At 34.9% G+C, this 21,748-nt stretch overlaps 2 protein-coding genes across 4 annotated transcripts; one reads left to right on the forward strand and one right to left on the reverse strand.

The window, feature by feature from the left end:
* The first annotated feature begins 6,775 nt into the window (after positions 1-6,775).
* LOC120082850 (acetyl-coenzyme A carboxylase carboxyl transferase subunit alpha, chloroplastic-like) lies at positions 6,776-13,501 on the forward strand. Of its 3 annotated transcripts, XM_039038200.2 has the most exons (12): positions 7,058-7,206; positions 8,296-8,359; positions 8,480-8,966; positions 9,137-9,211; positions 9,317-9,424; positions 9,510-9,670; positions 9,982-10,096; positions 10,189-10,343; positions 10,661-10,712; positions 10,794-10,862; positions 11,451-11,528; positions 12,298-13,501. In XM_039038200.2, exons 3-12 carry the CDS (start codon positions 8,604-8,606, stop codon positions 13,315-13,317), a joined length of 2,196 nt encoding a protein of 731 aa, XP_038894128.1. In that variant the 5' UTR covers positions 7,058-7,206; positions 8,296-8,359; positions 8,480-8,603; the 3' UTR covers positions 13,318-13,501. The 3 variants fall into 3 exon arrangements, with proteins under 3 accessions (XP_038894120.1, XP_038894136.1, XP_038894128.1); XM_039038192.2 differs by lacking the exon at positions 8,296-8,359 and having other exon boundaries at positions 6,776-7,206; XM_039038208.1 differs by lacking the exon at positions 8,296-8,359 and having other exon boundaries at positions 7,055-7,206; positions 8,485-8,966.
* A 6,644-nt stretch (positions 13,502-20,145) lies between these two features.
* Positions 20,146-20,529, reverse strand: LOC150038197 (uncharacterized). Its single transcript, XM_090312458.1, has one exon. It carries the CDS (start codon positions 20,527-20,529, stop codon positions 20,146-20,148), a length of 384 nt encoding a protein of 127 aa, XP_090168584.1.
* Between the last annotated feature and the right edge of the window lie 1,219 nt (positions 20,530-21,748).

Genomic DNA, 21,748 nt, shown 5'->3' on the forward strand with positions numbered 1-21,748 from the left:
TCCTCTTCAATATAATAGTAACTATCTATCCTACATTTTTTTTAACCTTTGTATTTACTATTTTGATATATAATTCTATAAACTTTTTATTCAAATTGTTGTGAGTTCTTTATATATTATTAAGTAGCTTCTCAAAAAAAAAAAAAGAAGAAGAAGAAGAAGAAGAAGAAAAGAAAAAAGAAAAGAAAAAAGAAAAGAAAAAAGAAAAGAAAAAAGAAAAAATCCCAAGAAGAAAATGTAAGTGCTTAATTATTTGGTCATATCCTTTGTACTTTATTTAGATGAAGATGGGTTTATTTTTGTCAAATCAGGGTATCCTATTTGTTTCAAACTTGAATTAGAATTATGGATTTTTGTGTCAATAATGAGTTCAAATTAGGGACTATATAGTTATAAATATGTTTATTGTTTTTTTCCATCACAATTTGGGAAAAGTTTATTTTGAATTTATATTAAAAAGAATGAGAGAGTAATTAGTTGAGATGAGGGAAAAAATCATGAGACCCACGAAAAAATAAAGAAAAAAATAGGGAAGTGAGATATATAGAGATGTTTGAGAAAATTAGATAATAGTGTAAAATGAAGGCATAAGTTGAGAAAAATATAGAATTAGTGTAAAAATTCATTCAATTTCGATCATAATTTTAAAAGGGCCCACTTCTCTATTAAGAGAATCTTATAATTTTAGGTTAATTGTTCCTCCAATCCCGACTATAAAAAAATTAATGAGAAATAGAGAAAAAGAGATAAAGAAGCTGAATGGAAGAAAGATATATGTAGAGGTGAAAATGGAATAGGTAATTGATAAAAATGGATTTAATCTTTTCATTTTTAAGTATTACATTCTTAGAACTATTATATATATATGTTAATGAACTCTTTTTTAATTTTCTTTAAATTAATAAAATCGAATAATCTTATATAGTTTTATTAATTTTTTTGTTGTGTGTGTTGTGTTATTTAGTTTTATAATTAGTATTAAAAAAAGTTAATACTATCCTATTAAGTCATATACAATCAAAAACACTTTGAGAATGAGGATAATTTTTTTTTCTAAAGTAGCAAACATTTTTTAAATAAGATAAGAAGACAGATTTTTTTTTATATATAAAAAAATAATAAATAAAAATGTGTTTTTTTCTTGATAATAAATATTTGCACAAATGTTAAAATTACAATTTTGCAAAAGGAAAAAAAAAATCAGTTTGTTGTTTTACTTTGCAAAAAAAAAAAAAAAATTAAAAATATAAAGATAATAATCAACATTAAAACAAAACTATATAATGTTTATTTATTATATGCAAAAAGTTACTCTTTCTTACAAAATTGAATTAAAACATTAAGATTTTTATGTGCATTACACGCATTTCTTGATAGTATATATATACATACATGCATATACATACATATATCTAGATAATATATGTATGTATATGTGTGTATATGTATGCATGTATGATCTAGAAAAAATAATAATCAGGGTCGGGATTCCCTTCCATCCCCATCCTGTCCCAAGATGGGACCTTGAAATGGTCCCCGGTTTTACCCATTCCCGATTAAACCAAGGATTCTCCGACCTGATCCAGTTGTGGTGGGGTTTTTTGTCAACCCTACTCTACTTCAATAGGAATTTCTTTGATTTTTTTTTTTTTTAAACTTTTTACTGATGTTTTCAGAAATCAATATAGGTTTTAAAAACTATGGCTATTTGGTAACCATTTGGTTCTTTGTTTTTATTTTTCAAAATTAAACTTATAAGCACTACTTTCACCTCCAAATTTTTTATTTGTAATTTACTTTCTACCGATGGTTTAAAAAACCAAGCCAAAATTTGAAAACTAAAAAAACTAGCTTTTAAAAACTTATTTTGTTTTTGGAGTTTGGCTAAGAATTCAGCCAATTGTACTTAAGAAATATGCAAATCATTATAAGAAATGGGGAAGAAATATGTTTAATTTTCAAAATGGAAATAAAAACGAAAGTGTTACCACACAGAGCCTAAAAAAGTAGATTTAAAATTTTTTATTTAGTTTTAAAATTGGGCTAATATGATTCAAATGATTCTTTGTGAGATGACAGATGAGAAATAAAGCATGTGAGACAATAAATATAATTTTTAAACACATAAAATTAAGGTCACGTGTGATAATTATTTGGTTATTGATTTTTGAAAATTAAGGTTACATACACTAATTTCATTTATTAATCTATTTGTTTTGTTATCTACTTTGATCGCATTATTTTTTTTTTAATTTTTAAATGACCCAAGTAAACAAGAGAGAAAAAACAAAACAAAAAACACGTCACCTAACAAGGTGTAAGTTTAATTATGGTTTAAATCCTATTTTAATTTTTGAACTTTGAATCTTGTTTTAGTTTGGTCCCTAAATTTTTTAAAAAACGTTTGTTTTAGTCTTTAAACTTTTCAAAAGTGTTTATTTTAGTCTCTACTATTAAAATTATGTTAAGTCTTCAACAAAAATATGAGGAAGCTTGTATTTTTGTCCCATTGATGTTACAGTTATAATAAATCACTCTACATCGGGAAAGCTTACTAACTGCATACTAACACTAACTCTGAACTCGAAACAAACTCTTAGAAATAGAAAGGAGGATAGAGCAAGAAGAAGAAATGTTCTATGACGTTACGCATCAACTCTGAAACTGATGATACAACTCTTTTCCCAATTGTTGTTACTGGGAAATAGAATAAATAGAAAGAGAAAATACAAATATTACACCTATAACTCTTCTTTATTCTTATGTTGTCTAACTATTAGATCTATGTTTACTAACTTTAATGAGAAACTCATTGCTTCTCTTTTACCTTTAAAATCATCGACACGGAAATAGAGCTTCAAGCAAGATGTCTAATGAGAAATGCTAATAACAAACAAAGTTATTCATAACAAACAGCTAACTTCGAGACAACTAACGACAAACTTCAAGCTAGAACTAATGGATTAACATCAATATATGGGGGTTTCTTTCTTATGCTTGTCGGCAAAACAAAGTTTTTCCTTCCACACGTGTCACTAAAAGTAGAATGACCTCTTATCATTGCCTGCCCCTTCTTTAAAAAAGGTCCAAGAGAAGCTCATAGGTTGGAAAGCGAAAAGTCTTTCCAATAGCTAGACACTTCTCTACTGAAAATCCATTATATTTTAATGGGATAACAGTTTTGGTTATTGGCTTTTGCGATCCAGAAAGGCACGCTTAAACGTATTACATGATCTAAAACCTTTTCCTGTGGGCTGAGTTAGAATTCAAAATTTGGATGATTAGGCTCTACATAAATCGAGTAAGATGGAGATGAAGTAAAATGCCAATAACCAACACACAAAAATACTGAACTACCAAAATTTTAAACTAAAAATACCTTCTAGATTCCCCCCATTTTCCACCTTATTCAAAATTGAAACTTTTGATTTTTTAGTATAGCTAACTCATTTGGTAGCTTAGTCGTCCAAAAATATAAGTCACTTTGTGATTTTATTAAAGAGTTAACAAAATCTTAATATATCACGAATCAAAATAAGCACATTTTAAAAGTTTAAGGACTACAATGAACATTTTTTAAAGTTCAGGGACCAAAATAAAATAATATTCAAAGTTCATGGACTAAAACATACATTTTTAAAAATTTAAGGACAAAAGAAATATTATTCAAGATCCAAGAACCAAAATAAGATTTATGCCTTTAATTATTTATTGCATATTTCAGTATGGTCAATGAAGTATTCATTACACATTAAATAAGATCAGGTTTTTGTTATTCAACATTGAGTAAATGAGTAATATAATTACTTCTTCTTTTACTTTTTGTTTAATACTATTTTTTGTAGCCTTAATAAATAGTTTAATTAATTAATTTGACCCTAATTAATTTTACCTATCAATAGTATTCATTGTTTGTTAAAGAAAACCATGTTTGGACCCTTTAATAATTTACTTGATTTTAAAAATAATTACAATTATAAAATACTATTGTTGAAATTGAAATTTTGGATCAATCACAAATTGCCACGTCATTTACTAAATTAATGGTGAAATTCCAAATGATTGAATTTGGGACAAATTAAAAGTTGACACGTGTCCCCAAAATTAAAGTTGAATACATAAATTTTCGAATTCCGATGATATCACGTGTCTTCATCACAAGCATTGGATTAAATGAAATTAATTTGGCCCAATTTGATATTATAATTTGGGCTTAAGTCCAGTTGAGCCTAAAAATTGGCTTAATTCAGCCAAAATGCCAAATAGGTCCAAGTCCAACTAATTGGGCCCATGGACCAACCAACTGCACCAGAGAACTCTTGAGGAGCTCTCTTTATTTGTGGGAGTTGACAATTCTACCCTCCATAGAGCCTAGAGGGAATTCTTTACAATCATAATACTTTTTGACTCATGAAGCTGACCGTATTTGAAGACTGGAGTCCTTTGAAGATACAAGCATTCTTCAAATACTCCAACTTCGAGAACATCCACACGCTCCGCTTCCATACATCAAGCATACGCATTAAATCGAGAGAATAAGAGGATCAAGTACTAGAGATCGAACCACGTTCGTATCAAATTTATATCAACAAAAGTTTATCTCGACAAAATACAGTTCTCCATAAGCTGGTGTGAATACTGATCCTCCAAGAAGATCATCAAGCCTAAAGGCTGATCATCCAAGAATCCAAAGGTCGATCGTCCAAGAAGATCATCAAATCCAAATGTCAACCATCTAAGAAGTTCATCAAGCCCAAAGGTCGCTCATCCAATAAGATAACAAGCTCAAAGGCAGATCATCCAAAAAGATTAACAAACCCAAAGGTTGATCATCCAAAAAGATCAACCAGCTTAAAGATTAAAGTTTATTTTGAAAGCATCAAATGATTATATATAGAGATTGTACCTACTATACTAAAATAATATAAATACAAAAGTTTAAATTCCACGAAGCAAGTTTATCCCGAAACCTCATGCAGATAAATTGGCATGTCCAGTGGGACATCTCTACCTCTCATTTCTATCTCGCCATCCAAATCTGATCAACAAATGGCACCAAAGAAAGTCGCATCCAAAGTTACCGTCGCGAGTGACGCTTACACTGGACTTGTCACCCGCAGTCATTCAAAGGATATTATGTAGAAACAAGAACAAGGTTTTGTCCTCACAAAGAAAATCTGGGAACAATTGATGGAATCTCCTAAAGACAGGAACTTCATCAGAGAAAATCTCTTATTCGATAACTATGCTCATGCTTTTGATCAATCAAATGAAGAATCACACTTTGATGTAATGTCTATCATGATGGCTAACATAGTGACTGAGTCGGCCATGGCAGAGATGGAGAGGAAGATAAATCTCTTAATGAAAGCTGTTGAGAAGTGAGATTATGAAATTGTTACCTTAAAAGGTCAAATGCAAGCATAAACGGTTGAAACAAGTCAAACTCCAACGGCCAAAGACAATGACAAAGGAAAAATTGTTTTGCAGGAAAGTTAGTCGCAACAATCCACCTCTATCGCCTTTCTATCATTCAACAACTGCAGGATATGATTACGAACTCCATAAGGGCTCAGTATGGAGAACTGTTGCAAACTTATTTTATATACTTAAGTCATACACCAAGAGAATTGATTACTTGAGCATGCCAGCTGGGTACCGACCTCCAAAATTCCAACAGTTTGATGGAAAGAGCAATCCGAAATAACATATTGCTCACTTCATTGAAATATGCGAAAATGCAGAAACCAGAGGAGACCAGCTAGTCAAGCAATTCGTCTATACCTTGAAAGGAAATGATTTCAATTGGTATACTGATATAAAGCTAGAAGTGATTGACAGCTAGAAACAATTGGAAAAAGAGTACCTCGACTGCTTTTATAGTACTAGTCGTATTGTCAATATGATGAAGCTGATAAGCACCATCAATCGATGGAGGCTCTGAGTTTGGATTGAAATGATAGACTCATCGAATTATATGCACTAGAGACGTACACCAAAGACATTTAAATATAATATTTATATAATAACAACAACAACAACACAACAATAATTATTGTAACAGAATAAAAGAAAGCAAATGGGGTGAAAGTGAGGACGGAGACGGAGCATTCCCCATCCTTGTCCCCATTTAACCTACAATTTTTTTTTCTCCCACTTCCTCCCTTATTCTCCTCCTAATGGAAAATCGTGTGGTGAAAATTAACATCTATAATCCCGACAACATTCACTCCTTCCATTTATATCTTTACATTTTTTTCCCTTTTTGTTTTAATAATCCTTTAATATTGCTACATTTGACATCATTTTTAAATGGCATTGGCAGCACTGATACTCATGAGATATCTTTAACTTTTTTCATCCAAATTCAATAATGTGAATGTGGTGATTAAAACATTTTACATTTATGTATTACTCCTTAACGAATAATTAATATTAAACCTTTTACATATATATTTATTATTATATAAATATTATATTTAGAATATGTTTTTCTCTAAATTTAAATTATTTGAATAGAATTAATCCTATTAAAAATTAGTAAGAAATTTAACTATTTAACTATATATTTTTTTAAATAATAGTTATTTAAAGTAATTTATTGAAAAAAAGAAAAAGAAAAATTATGCGAGAGTGAAAAATGAAATGAAGAGTAGGAATGGGAGCTTAGTCCCGCCCAGTCCGGTAAACATCTTTAATCAGATACTTAAAAATTTTCCAATAAACCACCGAGTTCACTATAATTCCAAAGTGACCCCGAAACTCTCATAAAATTGCACAAGAGCACCAATTTCGAGTGGCTACAGAAACTAGAAAGAGAGAAAAAGAAAGTAGAAAAAGGAGCCAGACACGTTTGATGGAATGAGGATTATAAATCCAGGTGGACCCCATTTTGGGGGGAAAGTTATCCACATTTGTGATGACCTGTCCATCTTCAACAATTGTCAAAATTAAAGTTAATGACCAAAATTCGCGTTCAATACACGAACCAATCGCAATTTGCCATCACACCCAACGTCGCATGTGAAACCACGCGCTCTCATCCTCCCCACATGGCGTTTCTTTCTTTCACTCGGATTCGTCCAGAACCGAAAGGCAAAAGAACTGCAATTCTTCCACTGCCAATTTTCAGTCTGAAAAATCCCATTTGTTTTCCTTCCAGCTTTCTGCAGATTCTTCAGTAAAATCCAAATGTACCCATCTCAGGTATTCTTCTTCTTTTTCCTGTTGATTTTCAGTTTGGTTCCTGAGAAAATCTCAGTTAATTTCCCTTCATGTTTCTTATATTCAGCATATTCTATTGAAACTAATCAAAAGAGTTCTTGTTCTCAAACATGGGTTTTGGGCTTCGAGATTTTGATAATTTTATCTGTTTTTTTTTTTTAAAAAAAAATTTAATTTAATTATTATTATTTTTTTTTTGTGTTTTCTCTACTTGGACTAAATAATTACACAGAATTTGTTAGAGAAAGTTATGTTTGTAGAGCCTCAATACCATCTTTCTATGAACTCTGAACGGAGAATATCGTGATTTAGAATTGTAGAAGTGTTTGTTTAGTTTTGAGTATCAGTACTATAGAGATTGCATGAAAGTTCTAAAGAAATAGGGAGAAATATGGCAATAACGATTGGGGAAAAAATGGAAAAGACTATTACTGTTAAATTATAACTAAATTCACAAAGGCTGTGCAAATAGGTTAGAGAAGAGTTAATCTCACACACACACACACACACATATGACAAAAATCCATCGAAATTGGAGAAACTGTATGCTACTGATGCAACTTAGTCTCATTCATGTTGGAAAGAAAATTAATGATTTGAATAAAAAATTAGAACCGAGGAAATGTAAATTTTCTTATTTTATTCCGAGTAATCTCTATGTTGTTTGCAACTTGGATATATCATTACTTCCGATCAAAGTATGTTTGTGTGTGTTCTTAATGTTCTCCCTTGACTTATGGATTCTAAAATCATCACGAGACTCAATAAACGACTATTCTTAGATGATATAAGATTAAATCTACCTTCACCCATTAGCTTAAGCTTTTGGGTCAATCAGTAATTTAACATGGTATTGTAGTAGGTGGGCCAGGGAGGTCCTGTGTTCAACTTTTGGGTCAATCAATGATTTAAGCAAAAATTTGAAAGCATTATTCATATTACCAAGTTAAACCTTCACTAAACTAAGAAACATAAGTTGATAAGGTAAAGTACATATTTAATCTTTTATATGTATTCTTAATGTTTACATATTTAATCTTTTATATGTATTGTTAATGTTTATCCATGCAGTACCATTGGATTGAATTTTCCCGTCAGCCAGTTAATGGAAAAAGATATTTCCTTGCATTTCTTTGTAAAGCTACATTACGAAGATTCACTTCTTGCTTTGCATCTTCCTCTCTATCTCTCTCTCAATGGCATGCTATCATTTGTTTTCCCATTTTTGTGAATTTATGTTACTTTTTGTTCTCAGGACAGGACATAATGAACAATCCTTTCAATGGTATTTGCCACGTTATTCTGCTGAAATGAAACACAAGAGTAGGAATATAGCTCGTGGACTCTTGGATGTACTTGAAGTAGTATATTGACTTTCCATGAAGATGACAACACTATCTTTAGCATCTGGAAACGTTGTAAACAAAGATTGCTGGTTGGAGTTTCCTTGTCTGTACTTTGTAGAAGGTCCTTTGGCTGGTAAACTCCTTAGAAGTTCATATAGAAGAGGGTTGGATGATCCAAAATTTCCCCGGATTAAGAGCAGGAACAAATTTTGTGTCACTGCAAAGGTTAAAAAGTGGAGGAAGCATGATTATCCTTGGCCAGATGATATGGATCCAGACGTTAAAAGTGGGCATTTGACTTATCTGTCTTACTTCAAGCCTCTGACAGAGAAACCAAAACCCGTCACACTTCCATTTGAGAAGCCTCTGGTTGATTTAGAGAAAAAGATCATTGAGGTAAGTTCCTTCTCCGAGTTTGAAAAAAATTCAGGAAGTTTTTGTGAACATTATTTTCATGAATTGAAATATTTCAGTAATGTTTTATCTCAATGAAGAAGCCTATTTATGAAGCTTGAAGCTTCTCATGGTATATTTTGTGTTTAACTCTCTCTCTCTCTCTCTTTCAGATTCGTAATTTGGCTGATGAAACCGGTTTAGATTTCAGTGATCAAATTGGTACACTCGAGAACAAGTATCAGATGGTGTGTTTAGTTGTACTGCCTTGTATTATTTCGGTGGTCTGCCTTATCTTGATATTGTAATCTTTCTGTATTAAGTGCTTTTTCTGCTCTTTGTTTCAAGTTTAGGCTCTTAAAGATTTGTACACACATTTGACGCCAATTCAGCGATTATCAATTGCACGACATCCCAACAGACCAACAGTTCTTGATCATATATTAAACATCACAGAAAAGGTTCCTCACTATTAGTCATTATACTTTTTACATCTTATTTATAGGAATTGAGTGTTTAACTTTTTATCATTTTTGTTTCAATCAGTGGGTAGAACTCCATGGAGATCGTGCTGGGTATGATGATCCAGCTATTGTTACTGGCATTGGGAGCATTGAAGGTAAAAGCTATATGTGTATAGGACATCAGAAAGGTAGGAACACCAAGGAGAACATTGCTCGCAACTTTGCAATGCCAACACCTCATGGGTAAGCTTAAGCGTCTCTATAAGTAAACCAACAAGTAGGAAGATTAGAATGAGGACAAATGAAATATGTTTCCTAGTCTTTCAACATCAGAATCTAATGTTCTTCTCCAGCATACTTCAAATGGTAGTCTTAATTGCAGGGGTTTGAGATGTTTGGAGATACCCTCCAGTACTTTATGTTGTTTGGAACCTTAATAATAGTGAGGAGATAAGTTTTAGTGGATAGGCTCTCAAGTCAATCAGAGCAATTTTTTTTTTTTTTTTTTTGGTAAATATTGGATTAGTAACCAAAACCTTTGTTCGAAAAAACAGCTATCGGAAGGCTTTACGGATGATGAAATATGCTGATCATCATGGTTTGCCTATCCTTACTTTTGTTGACACTCCTGGGGCATTTGCTGATCTAAAGTCTGAGGAACTTGGACAAGTGGGTGACTCTTTTCATTTCAACATGGAAATTGAACTTTGGTGTTGATTTGATAATATGGTATTGGCTTAACACTTTTCCGATTTTTGCAGGGTGAGGCAATAGCCCATAACCTGAGGACCATGTTTGGTCTAAAGGTTCCCATTGTAACAGTGGTAACTGGTGAAGGTGGTTCAGGAGGAGCTCTTGCTATTGCTTGTTCAAATAAAATGTTCATGATGGAGAATTCTGCTTTCTATGTTGCAAGGTACAATAATTTTAATTCTTATACCAATACCAATAAATAAATAGAAACCATGCTTGAACTTTTAGTTGCTCAGACACTTGTTAAAGAACTGATCGATAAAGTTTTATGAGCTAGAGAACTTTCTGGTGTATAGTTTTACATGTAAATGATGCTTGAGGTCTCACGTCTGCATTTAACCCTGCATTGAAGCAAACTTTCATCCCTTTTGATCCTTGTCAGTGATGGAGTAATACTAAATACAGAACAAGATTTTCTCTTCTTATAATATTTGTAGCTCCTATAATAGATTTGTTTCTTGAACCTGTTTCTCTTTTCAGTCCTGAAGCCTGTGCTGCAATATTGTGGAAATCCTCCCAAGCAGCTCCTAAGGTATTTGATTGATTTGATGATTTAACGTATTTGGAAATAAGACCAGCATTGTCTAACTCACGAGGTTTCTTACTTGTGTAGGCTGCAGAGAAATTGAGGATCACCGCTCAAGAGCATTATAGGCTCAAAATTGCTGATGGTATCATCCCTGTAAGTACTTCTCTGTGAACCATGCACTCTTGAGTGCTTAATTGGAAGTATTTTATCTTATTGTCAAGGCCGCACCATTTTCTTGCCTGACATCACCTCCTTTCTAGTTTATGATTGAACAAGAAGAAAGAAAAGAAAAGAAAGAACTTCGTTGCCCAATATTAACTTGCTTATTGGTATGACCCCACGAGGTTTCTTGTCCTTCTTTATGAAACGAGTAGAGTCAGAGAGATGATAGTGTAAAAGTAAAACAAGAGTTGCGCTGCGATTGCAATTATACAATTGATAACTGCCCTAAATGAAAGAAAACATGGCCAGGTATAATAGTTCTTTATCAGTGTATCACTCCGCTGAGATGTGTTACAGCTTCTCTTAGCTTTGCTCACTGTTTCAACTCAACGTTTGTGCCCGTGAGATAGATGAAGCTTCAAGAAATAGTAAATACTATATAATTGATAAACTAATTAATAAAACGAACAGACGACCCGATAACTTTTAATTTAGCCTACATTTTTATAATAAAACTCAGCTGATGTTATGGCTTCTCCTAGACATTGCTCATGTTATATTGATAATTTCTGCTCACAGGAGCCTCTTGGTGGTGCACATGCTGATCCTGTATGGTCCTCCCAACAAATTAAATCTGCAATAATCCAGGCAATGGAGGCAAGTGTCTTTCACATCTTCCCATTTGAAACTGTAGAAAGTTAAAATCTAGTTCTTATGGTTTTGATAAATACTCTTAAATAGTCCCTATGGTAGGGACTATTTATGAGAGGTTTATGAAATCATAGAGACTATTTAGTTAGTTTTATCAAATCATGGACTAAGTTCTAACTTTTAAAACCATAGGAATTAAATTCGAATCAAATTTGTAATCTACTCTATTTTATTCTCACACCCTCCAAGAACCTATTCTCGTTTATCCACTTACACGTACCTTTAGGATTTTTTTGGGGTGATTTTGGACCCATAATATTAGCTATGTTCCCGAGTATTTGCTATCTAATGGACTCCTGGACTAATATGATAGGCCAACCTATGCCCCCCTTGGTCTCTTCATGACATCTAAATTGGTGGCGAACATGGAGTTAGAACCCATGATCCTAAAGTCCCTTTGTTTCTTTCAACCTACCCTTTGACCTCTAGGCTGGTCCTAAAGTCCCTTTGTTTCTTTCAACCTACCCTTTGACCTCTAGGCTGGTCCATGGTGGTTTTGAGTAATTACTTACGCAGGCTTGCAGCTCTTGGACCAAGCGATTGTGCCCGTGCGTCAATTTTCTTACATATTTGTCAATTAAAAGTTTTCTTCCTATTCTTCTGGAAATGGAAGCATTTGAGATTAGGAGAGGTGCTAGCATTTTCCAGTTACCTAATGTGATTTCCTTTCCTAATGAGTCTCCCTCTAATAAAAGTTAGAATGGATTTTATTCAGGAATTGTCGAGCATGAGTACGGAAGAGTTGCTCCACCACAGAATGCTCAAATACCGACACATTGGCGGTTTTCAAGAAGGTGTTCCCATTGATCCACAGAGAAAACGCAAGATGAAGCCATCTCAAACCAGCCTGCCAAAGGCTGATGACATAGAATCAGAACTTGAGGATCTAAAGAAGAAGATTCTAAAAGTCAAAGGCCCATCTGATCCAATCACAGTCCAAACAATTGAGAAACTGAAGCAAGATGTTGACAAAGAGATAACCAATGCATTCATCTCCATGGGCTTAATAGAGAAGCTTGAATCACTCAAGCTAGAACTCTCCAAAGCTCCAAATGGATCTCCTAATCAACCACTCAGCAGAAACCTGAAGGAAAAAGTAGACAAAATCATGCAAGAATTCAAACAGAACTTATCAAAGCCTGGTTCCTACCTGGATTTGAAACAGAAGCTTGAAAAACTTGACATGGTTAACAATCTCATTGAGCAAAAGAAGAAAAGTGAAGAACTCAAAACAGAGATCAACAACAAAATCCCATCCGAGACAAAAGCAAAACTGAAACAGTTGAAGGATACTTGGGACAATATCATCTCTAATGGAGCGTCAATAGACAAAGACCTCATAGAAGAACTCGAAAGAGTCAAGGCAGAGCTTGTTAATGTCTTAAAGACAGCAAATTTAGAAGTCATTGCAGTGGTGAAAAAGAGTGCAACCGCACCATCAGCGGAGGTGAAAGAAAAGGTGCAGCGTTTGAAAGAGGAGATCAATGGAGAGATTGAGAGGGCCATAGTAATGGAGGGGATTGGTGGGAAGATTGAGGAATTGAAAGCGAAAATGGCGGATGGGTTGAATCTGAAAGAGGTTGAGAAGGTGGAAGCTGAGATAAAAGAGAAGATTTTTGAAGCTTTGGAGGCATCTGGCTTGAAAGAGAAAGTGGAGAATCTGAAAATGGAGGTGGCGTCGACCATGGCGGCTGGTGCAGAAGGTATGGTTGGTGTTGATAATGGCAGGTTTTAGTTAAATGCATAATATAATGGCTTTATATCTTGAGAGCGTGGGAAATATCAATTATTGAGGCTTTATTTTTCAATTGTAATAAAACGTTTCTTTAGTTGAGACACACCGAGATGGATGGAGGTTGTAATGTTCATATGATTTCTAATCATACTCACAATCATATTAAAAACATCTTTAAATACTACAAGATTAAAAGAGTCTCGATCGACTTTTACATGTAGGAAATAAACAGAAATTAAATAGTATTATTACATAAAATACGAGTGTTTTTAAATATAAAAAATGAACTAAAATATTTACAAAATATAGCAAAATTTTAAAATTATCAATGGTAGATGCTGATAGATATTGATAGACTTCTATCGGTGTCTATCAGCGTCTATCATTGATAGTTCTAAAATTTTGCATATCTTGTAAACATTTTCAACAGTTTCGCCGTTTGAAATAATTTCCTTAATATAAACAACTACAACAAATAATAATAAATACTCTTAACATCTCCAACCAACAAATGTAGCGGTTGGACGATTTAGAATTTGATAGTTGCTTGATGAATAATGGAGTAGATATGTTGTGGGTAGAACCATAGAGATTTTTAAAAACGTTGAGATTGAAGAATAAAGAGAAAGAAAAGAAACAATAGATGATATAATTAAATTTACCTTTACCTATAAGTTTAAGCTTTTACAATCACAGTAGGGAGATCCTATGTTCAAATTCTACCATGTTATTTACTCCTAGTTAATAAATGAGAGTTAGATGATATGATATTAAATTTGTTCACAAATTTTTAAAAATTAGAGAAAACATATTTAAAGAAAAAGGATTTTAGGAAGGCGTAGGAAGGGAATTAATGAAGAGAAAAGAAAAGAGAACAACAACAATTTCTAGAGAATTTGACAGTTTTCTTTAAAAAAGAAAAAAACTAAAATTCTTTAAAACTTAAAGAACAAACCAATAAACATACTCATCCCTCTCAAGGATGAGGGGTAAAACTGATATGATTATGATATAACGTATTTATACTTCTAATTCTTATGATAAATAATGAAATACCAACCAGGTACTGTTGTATAATAAATATTAACTGTGTGGTAGGATAAATTGTGTAACATGTAATTTATGTACAATAAGAAAATGGTTCGGATAAAATTGTTGGGTGAAAGTGCACGGACTTGATCGCCGATGGCGATAGGTAGGATAGCGACGACGAGCAAGATGGCTACAATGGAAGGCGCGATGATAGTGAACAAGAGTGTCGGGCTTCATGAAGAAGAGATTGGGATGAGCGACGATGGCAAGGGCTTCATGAAGAAGAAGAGATGAAGATGGGAAGGGTTATTGCACATGCAAACCAAAAGGAGCATGCTTCCTCTTTTATTTCATTTTTTCTATATATACCGTGATATATCAACTTCTTCTCTTCTTTCTTTTGGAGCTTATATAAGAATTTTGATATATACCATGATATATGTATTCATTTATTTGATATAATGATGTGTGACATATGTTTTTTTTTTTTTATATTTAATTTAGACTTCCTATATTATGATATACACGCTTGTATTTATGTGATTTATATATTGTAGTTGATACCTTTGTTCATTTAAAAATTAATTTGAAATTGTTGGGAGGTTAACTTTAATTTTGATTTAATGGCATTTCATGAAACTTATGATATATATTGTGATATAAATAGAGTTTATGATATATACTGTGGTATAATTAATAAAGGAATTTGATTAAACAAGTATTTTAATACGATGTTTTATAGTATATTTTATGATACAATAAATCTTGATATATTTCATATATTGCTTAGCATATTTTCAAATATTTAATACAATGTTCTAAGGTATGTTTAAAAACAAAAAACGATTAATCTAGTCACTGGGTGAAAATGAAAATGGTTTAGACGTAAAAATGGAAAAAAAAAAATATTAATTACAAAGGGAAAGAAATCTCAACTAATTAATTTCCTATAATAAATGCATAATGTTTTCATAAACGCGTTTGCATAATCTAATTTCTAATCACCCTGAGATCAAATCCATGGGGAGTTTTTGTCTTAGGTTTTTTGTTCTTTTGGTATTCGATTTTCTTCTCTATGACTTTGGCGTTTGTAATGGCGGAATCATGAAAGGTTTCGTTCGGAATGACGCCGCCGCATCGGATATATCGCTCGAAAGCAACAGCTTTTGGTCTCCTGCTGGTAAAAAAGTTGCTCAACATGTGATTTTTTATTCTTGTTCATTTCAAGTTTTCCATATTGCATCTGATATAATTCTGAACTTTATCTGCGATTATTAGAGTGATTATTTCATTCAGTAATTTAGGAAATTTAGTTAACAAATTGTACTTCATTCAGTAATTTCCTTTTAGGTTTCGAGAAGTTTGGGGATTAGATGAGGGAGAGGCTCCCTGGGCTTCCCATTAAGATTGTTTTGAAAAAAAATGGAAAAGATTTGGTAATGGAGATGGAGGAGAGAGTCAAGCAACTGTATAAGCTAAGCTTGAAGAAGAAAAATAAAAATGTTGCAGCAGAAGATGAAGAACTGGGAGAGCAATTTCTCTTCCCTTTTTTGTATATTTGATTTCGTATATTAAATCTTTTCCACCACACCTAATACAGGGTAGTGATGTATAGATATATACACTTAGGTTTTAGAATAAGAACAAAAAAATAACTAACGAATCTTCTATACAACTGGTAGAGAATAATTATATGGCAAAGGCTGTTAAGAGAGCATACACATCAGCATCAGCGAGAGCATACACACTAGCGAGAGCATACACACCAGCGATACCAGCGAGAGCATACACACCAGCGAGAGCATTCATATCAGCTTCTACATGGCTTCTTGTCATCTGCTGACGAGGCAATTTGTTCTTCTTTGACATCCCCCCTCAAGCGAGAGGGTAAGTCCTTTAGTTCGAGCTTGCTTCGAAGGTAGACAAATATATCAAGGGGTAAAGGCTTAGTTAGGTGGTCCGCCAATTGTTCTATGGAAGGTACATATCTAACATGAAGTTAATCTTGAGAACAAGATCACAGATGAAGTGCACATCTATTTTAATATGCTTAATTCGTGCGTGAAAGACAGGGTTGGCAGCTAAGGCACCTGCACCCATGTTATCACACCAGAGAATAGGTATACCCTTTGGAGAGAAACCAATCTCGGTTAACAGATTTTTCACCCAAATGATCTTGGTTGCAACATAAGCAATAGCTCGATACTCGGACTCAGTACTGGAGCGAGCCACTGTCATTTGTTTCTTAGATGACCAAGAAATGAGAGTCGATCCAAGATAGAGGCAATAAGCAACTGTAGATTTTCGATCATCAATACTTGAGGCCCAATCTGCATCAGAATAGGCAGTTAAATTGAGGTAAGTATCATAGTTGATGGTTAGGCCAAAGTGGAGAGTCCCTGCAAGATATCTAAGCACACATTTGACAGCTGACCAGTGAATATCAGTAGGAGCTTTGAGGAATTGGCTAAGCTTATTAACAATGAAGGCAATGTCCGGTCTTGTATTAGTGAGGTATTGGAGAGCACCAACCGTGCTGCGATATAGAAATGGGTCATAGAGGGGTGTTTCAATGCTCAAGGACAGAGAGGTGCCAGGTACTGCAGGGGTTGGACAAGGTTTTATATGGTTGAGGTTTAGTTTAGAGAGAAGCCCAATCATGTATTGAGCTTGATGCAGATGTAGGGCGGAGGGTGTTTAAGAGATTTGGACATCAAGAAATTGGCTGAGCTGTCCTAGATCTTTGAGAGAGGACTGTGTATGCAGTCGGGCAACAAGATGATCAATGTGAGTTGGATCACTACCGGTGAGTATCAAATCATCTACATAGACTAGCAGCAGAGTGATGGAGGATGAGGTACACATATAATATAGAGAAGTGTCTAGGTAGCTTACTTTGAAGCCGAGTTGACAAAAAGATGCTTTGAGCTCATCATTCCACGCACGAGAAGCCTACTTGAGACCATAGAGAGCTCTATTGAGCTTGCAAACGTAATGTGGGTGAGTTTTTCTTTCAAAACCCGGGGGTTGAGACATGTAGACAGTCTCCTTCATCTTTTCATTGAGAAAGGCATTATTGAAGTCAATTTGGCGAAGTGGCCAGTGATGAGACACTGCCAAAGTAAACACAATTCTAACAGTAGACATCTTGACAACATGACTGAATGTATCAAAATAATCGGTGTTGATGAAACCCTTTGGCAACAAGGCGTGCCTTATACCATTGAACAAGGCCTTGAGCATCACGTTTAATATGATAGACCCATTTGCAACCAACAATAGTTTGATCAGATGAAGGAGGTACCAGTGACCAAGTATTTGTACGTTGCAGTGCAACAAGTTCTTCATTCACAGCTTATTGCCACTGTGGAGCTGTAAGAGCCTGAGAGACTGAAGTTGGTTCACTCTAAGTAAGGTCTTCAATACGTTCAACAACCCAAGCCTTGGGTTTCAAAATACCAGCCTTCCCTCTGGTGATCATTGGATGAGTGCCAATGAGGGGTTGAGTGGTAGGTTGTAGGGATTACTGTGGAGGAGAAGGTAGAGGTGTTGTTAAGGGTGACACTGTAGGGGATTGAGAAGTAGTTGAGGGAGACATTAATGGGCTAGGATGTGGGGAAGGTGAACTTGTGGCTGGTGAAGGAAAAGTGTGAGGAGATTGAGGTTGGATAGAGGGATTTGTTTCAGGTGAGGGTTGTGGAGAGGATGGATGGACAAGAGGTGAAAAGAACCATATAGAGATTGATGGAGTTATATTTGTGGGAGTAGAGATTTGAAGGTTAGTAAAGCCTGTTTGGAATGGAAATTCGTTTTTAGCAAAACTTGTTTGAAATGGAAATTCATCTTCATTAAATATGACATGGCGAGAGATGATGACCTTCCCATCCTCAGTAAGACATCTGTGACCTTTGTGTATTAGGGAAGGGCCAAGATAGACACATTTGCTGCTGTGAAAGGCAAACTTATGGTGCTGGTATGGACGAAGGTGTGGATAGCACACACACCCAAAGACTCTTAGGGATAGTAGGTCCAATTTGCTTCCAAGTAACACTTCCATGGAACTGTGACCATGAAGGATAGGAGAAGGAAGAGAGTTAATAAAATAAACAATAGTTTGAAAGGCATACCACCATAGGTGCAGTGGCATCTTAGCCTGTGCTAAGAGAGTAAGACCGGTTTTAACAACATGGCGATGTTTACGTTCAACTCGACCATTTTGTGCTGAAGTGTAGGGGCATGAGACCCTTATTTGAATTCCAAGCTGATCACATAAATGTGCCACTACTTTGTACTCACCCCCACCATCCATTTGCAACATGTGAATGGATTTGTTGAATTGATTAAGAACAAAGGCTTGAAAGTGTCTAAAAGTAATTGCAGTGTCACTTTTCTGTTTTAACGAGTATAGCCAAGTAACTCGACTATAGTCATAAAAAAACAACACATAGTATCTATATCCATCCGCAGAAAGCATTGGGGCTGGCCCCCATAGATCAGTATGCACTAGTTCAAAAGGTGTGCTTGCATGGGAAAGGGAGTCAGAAAAGGGTAAGGCATGAGACTTTCCAAACTGACAAGCTTCACAAAATGACTTCTCATTATCAGTAATTTGTAAGTTACATCCACTAATTACTTTTGACAAAACTTTAGAGGATGGATGGCCAAGTCGCCCGTGGAGAAGCATTGTGGTTACTGTCCTGCTGGTTTGAAAAGCAAACTAACGTGAGAACTCTTTGGATGGAGTAGTCAAGCGAGCATGTGACAATCTTGAAGTAAGTGGTGCATTATGTATAGACTGGTTGACATCCTCTAACTGGTATAACCCATCTTTAAGCCGTCCTTTCAGGATTGGTACTCCCGACTCCTTATCCTTGACCACACAAAAGTCAGCATGAAACTCAACCACTATATTGTTGTCTTTGGCAAGTTTAGATACACTTACCAGGTTCTTAGCTATAGCAGGCACATAAAGAATATTTAATAATGACAGAACACCAGAATTAGTAGGTATATTTGTATGTCCATAGTGAGATATAGGAAGGGATTTACCATTTCCAACCACTACTTTGTCATTACCTATGTAGGCAGATGAGGATTGGAGGAAGCTTGGATTGCTGGTGATGTGTGAGGACACCCCACTGTCTACATACCAGTTGGGGTCAGCAACTAACTCAGGTGAAGCTACAGTTGAATGAGTAAGAAGAACAGAGGTGTTCTGTTCTTGACTTCGATTTGGTGGGAGTTGAGTAGATTCAATAAGGGTGTGAGTTTGTCTGAGGTTGTTGAACTCCTTGTTGTATTTGAAGTAGCAAACATCAGCTGTATACCCAAGTTTTCCACAAGTTTGGTAGGTTGGTCTAGTTGTGGATGCATTATTCCAACGACCACGACCCCTGTTGCGACCTCCTCTACCCCTAAAATTTAGTGGTTGTGTATATCCAGAAGAGTTTCGAGGGGTGTGTGCTGAAGGATTGGATTGATTATGCACAATGTTGACTGAGGGTAGGCTGGGTGAGAGTGAGACATTAGCTATTCCGGTAATTCCTGTCTTGACAGTAAGTTGATACTCAAGCCTTTTCTCATATGACAGCAGGTTAGATTGCTGATCAGACCAACGTGTTGTTCCTTTGCTTTGGATTGCTACTACAACTGGGTTATACTCTTTACAAGAATATCTAGCACTTGTGAAATCAGATCAGAGGAGGAGACGAGGGAACCTGCAAAGGCAAGGCCATCAGCAAAACGTTTCATCATAGCAAGGTACTCACTCATTTTCAATGTGCCTTTGTGAGTTTGCTAAAACATTCTTTTGAGGTAATCTATTTCAGCTCTGGATTGGACTCCAACCAACTCTTGGATTGCCTCCCAGAGTTCTTTGGAAGTTTGAAAACCCATCACTTGTGTTGCTGTCTCCTGGTTCATTGAGTTATAAAGCCAACCCAAAAGGAGATGATCCACTGCTATCCAAGCATCATAAGCTGGATTTGATTGCATTTCGACATCAGGGACTGAGACAGTGGTTGGATCTGCACTGGAGCTTTCACCGGATTGACCACTGGTTGGAACTTGAATAAAACGATAAGGGCAAGGAGTTTCCTCAGTTAGATAACCTTCCAATCTGTAGCTTCTTAGAATTGGCCACGCAAGATTCTGCCAAAGCAAGAAGTTCAACCTATCCATTTTGATGGATGTCACTTGGTTGAGAAGTTGATTTAGGGGAGGACCTATGATGGTTCCACTGTTGGTAGCTCCAAAAAAAATAGGTGAGAAAAAATTTGTAGAAGGTTGATTTGCCATCGCTTACCTAGGGCTCTGATACCAAGTCGAGCAACTATATAAGCTAAGCTTGAAGAAGAAAAATAAAAATATTGCAGCAGAAGATGAAGATCTGGGAGAGCAATTTCTCTTCCCTTTTCTGTATATTTAATTTCGTATATTAAATCTTTTCCCCTACACCCGATACAAGGTAGTGATGTATAGATATATACACTAAGGTTTTAGAATAAGGACAAAAAAATAACTAACGAATCTTCTATATAGCTGGTAGAGAATAATTATATGGCAGAAGCTGTTAGGAGAGCATACACATCAGCATCAGCGAGAGTGTACACACCAGTGAGAGCATACACACCAACGAGAGCATATACATCAGCAAGAGCATTCATATCAGCTTCTACATGGCTCCTTGTCATCGCTAACGAGGCAATTTGTTCTTCCTTGACAGAGAGAACAACGAGAAAGGGAAGAGGATGAGAGAGTGGGGAAAAAGAAAGGGAAATATTAAAATTTATGTATTTTTTTTCCATGTCATCTTGCCACGTTTATAGATTTTTTATATTAAATTTAAAGGATTTTTTTTAGGGAGGAATTTTTTAAACCTATTTTTGAAAACTCGAGACCAAAATGGTCAATTTGAAACATTAGAGATTAAATGCACTATCCTTGCCAACAAGAGCGTACTATTGACCTCGAGGTCTAAGGTTCAATTACCCCATCCCACACTTTAATTACAATACCTTTAAAAAAAATGCACCATCCTTCAAAACTCAAGGATGAAAAGGCAATAGACATTTATCACTAAGACATTTTAGCATTGATAGAAAATTCTAAGTGTTTAAATAAGATTGTTTAGTAGCTTTGAGTTAAGCCTTAACTAGTGAAAATTTGGTTAAGTATGATGCCAAAAAAGAACTATGCTTTGGAAGCCAAGAAAGAAATGACTTAAGTATTAGACAATGTGATTTCCTTGTGCTAAGCGTTGGTGTGGTGCCATGCGTTGGCCATGAACATTTGAGAGGTTATTTGGGTATTGAAAGAAGCTAAAGTATGGCCAAGAGGAAAGGCTATGCGAGGACAAGCTAGCGGCAGCCTCAAGTTGCATGGACATGGGCGCTGGTTG

This window comes from Benincasa hispida, chromosome 1 (assembly GCF_027475165.1).
Source record: "Benincasa hispida cultivar pf3 chromosome 1, pf3_genome.v1.1, whole genome shotgun sequence".
In the NCBI taxonomy this organism is placed as follows: domain Eukaryota; kingdom Viridiplantae; phylum Streptophyta; class Magnoliopsida; order Cucurbitales; family Cucurbitaceae; genus Benincasa; species Benincasa hispida.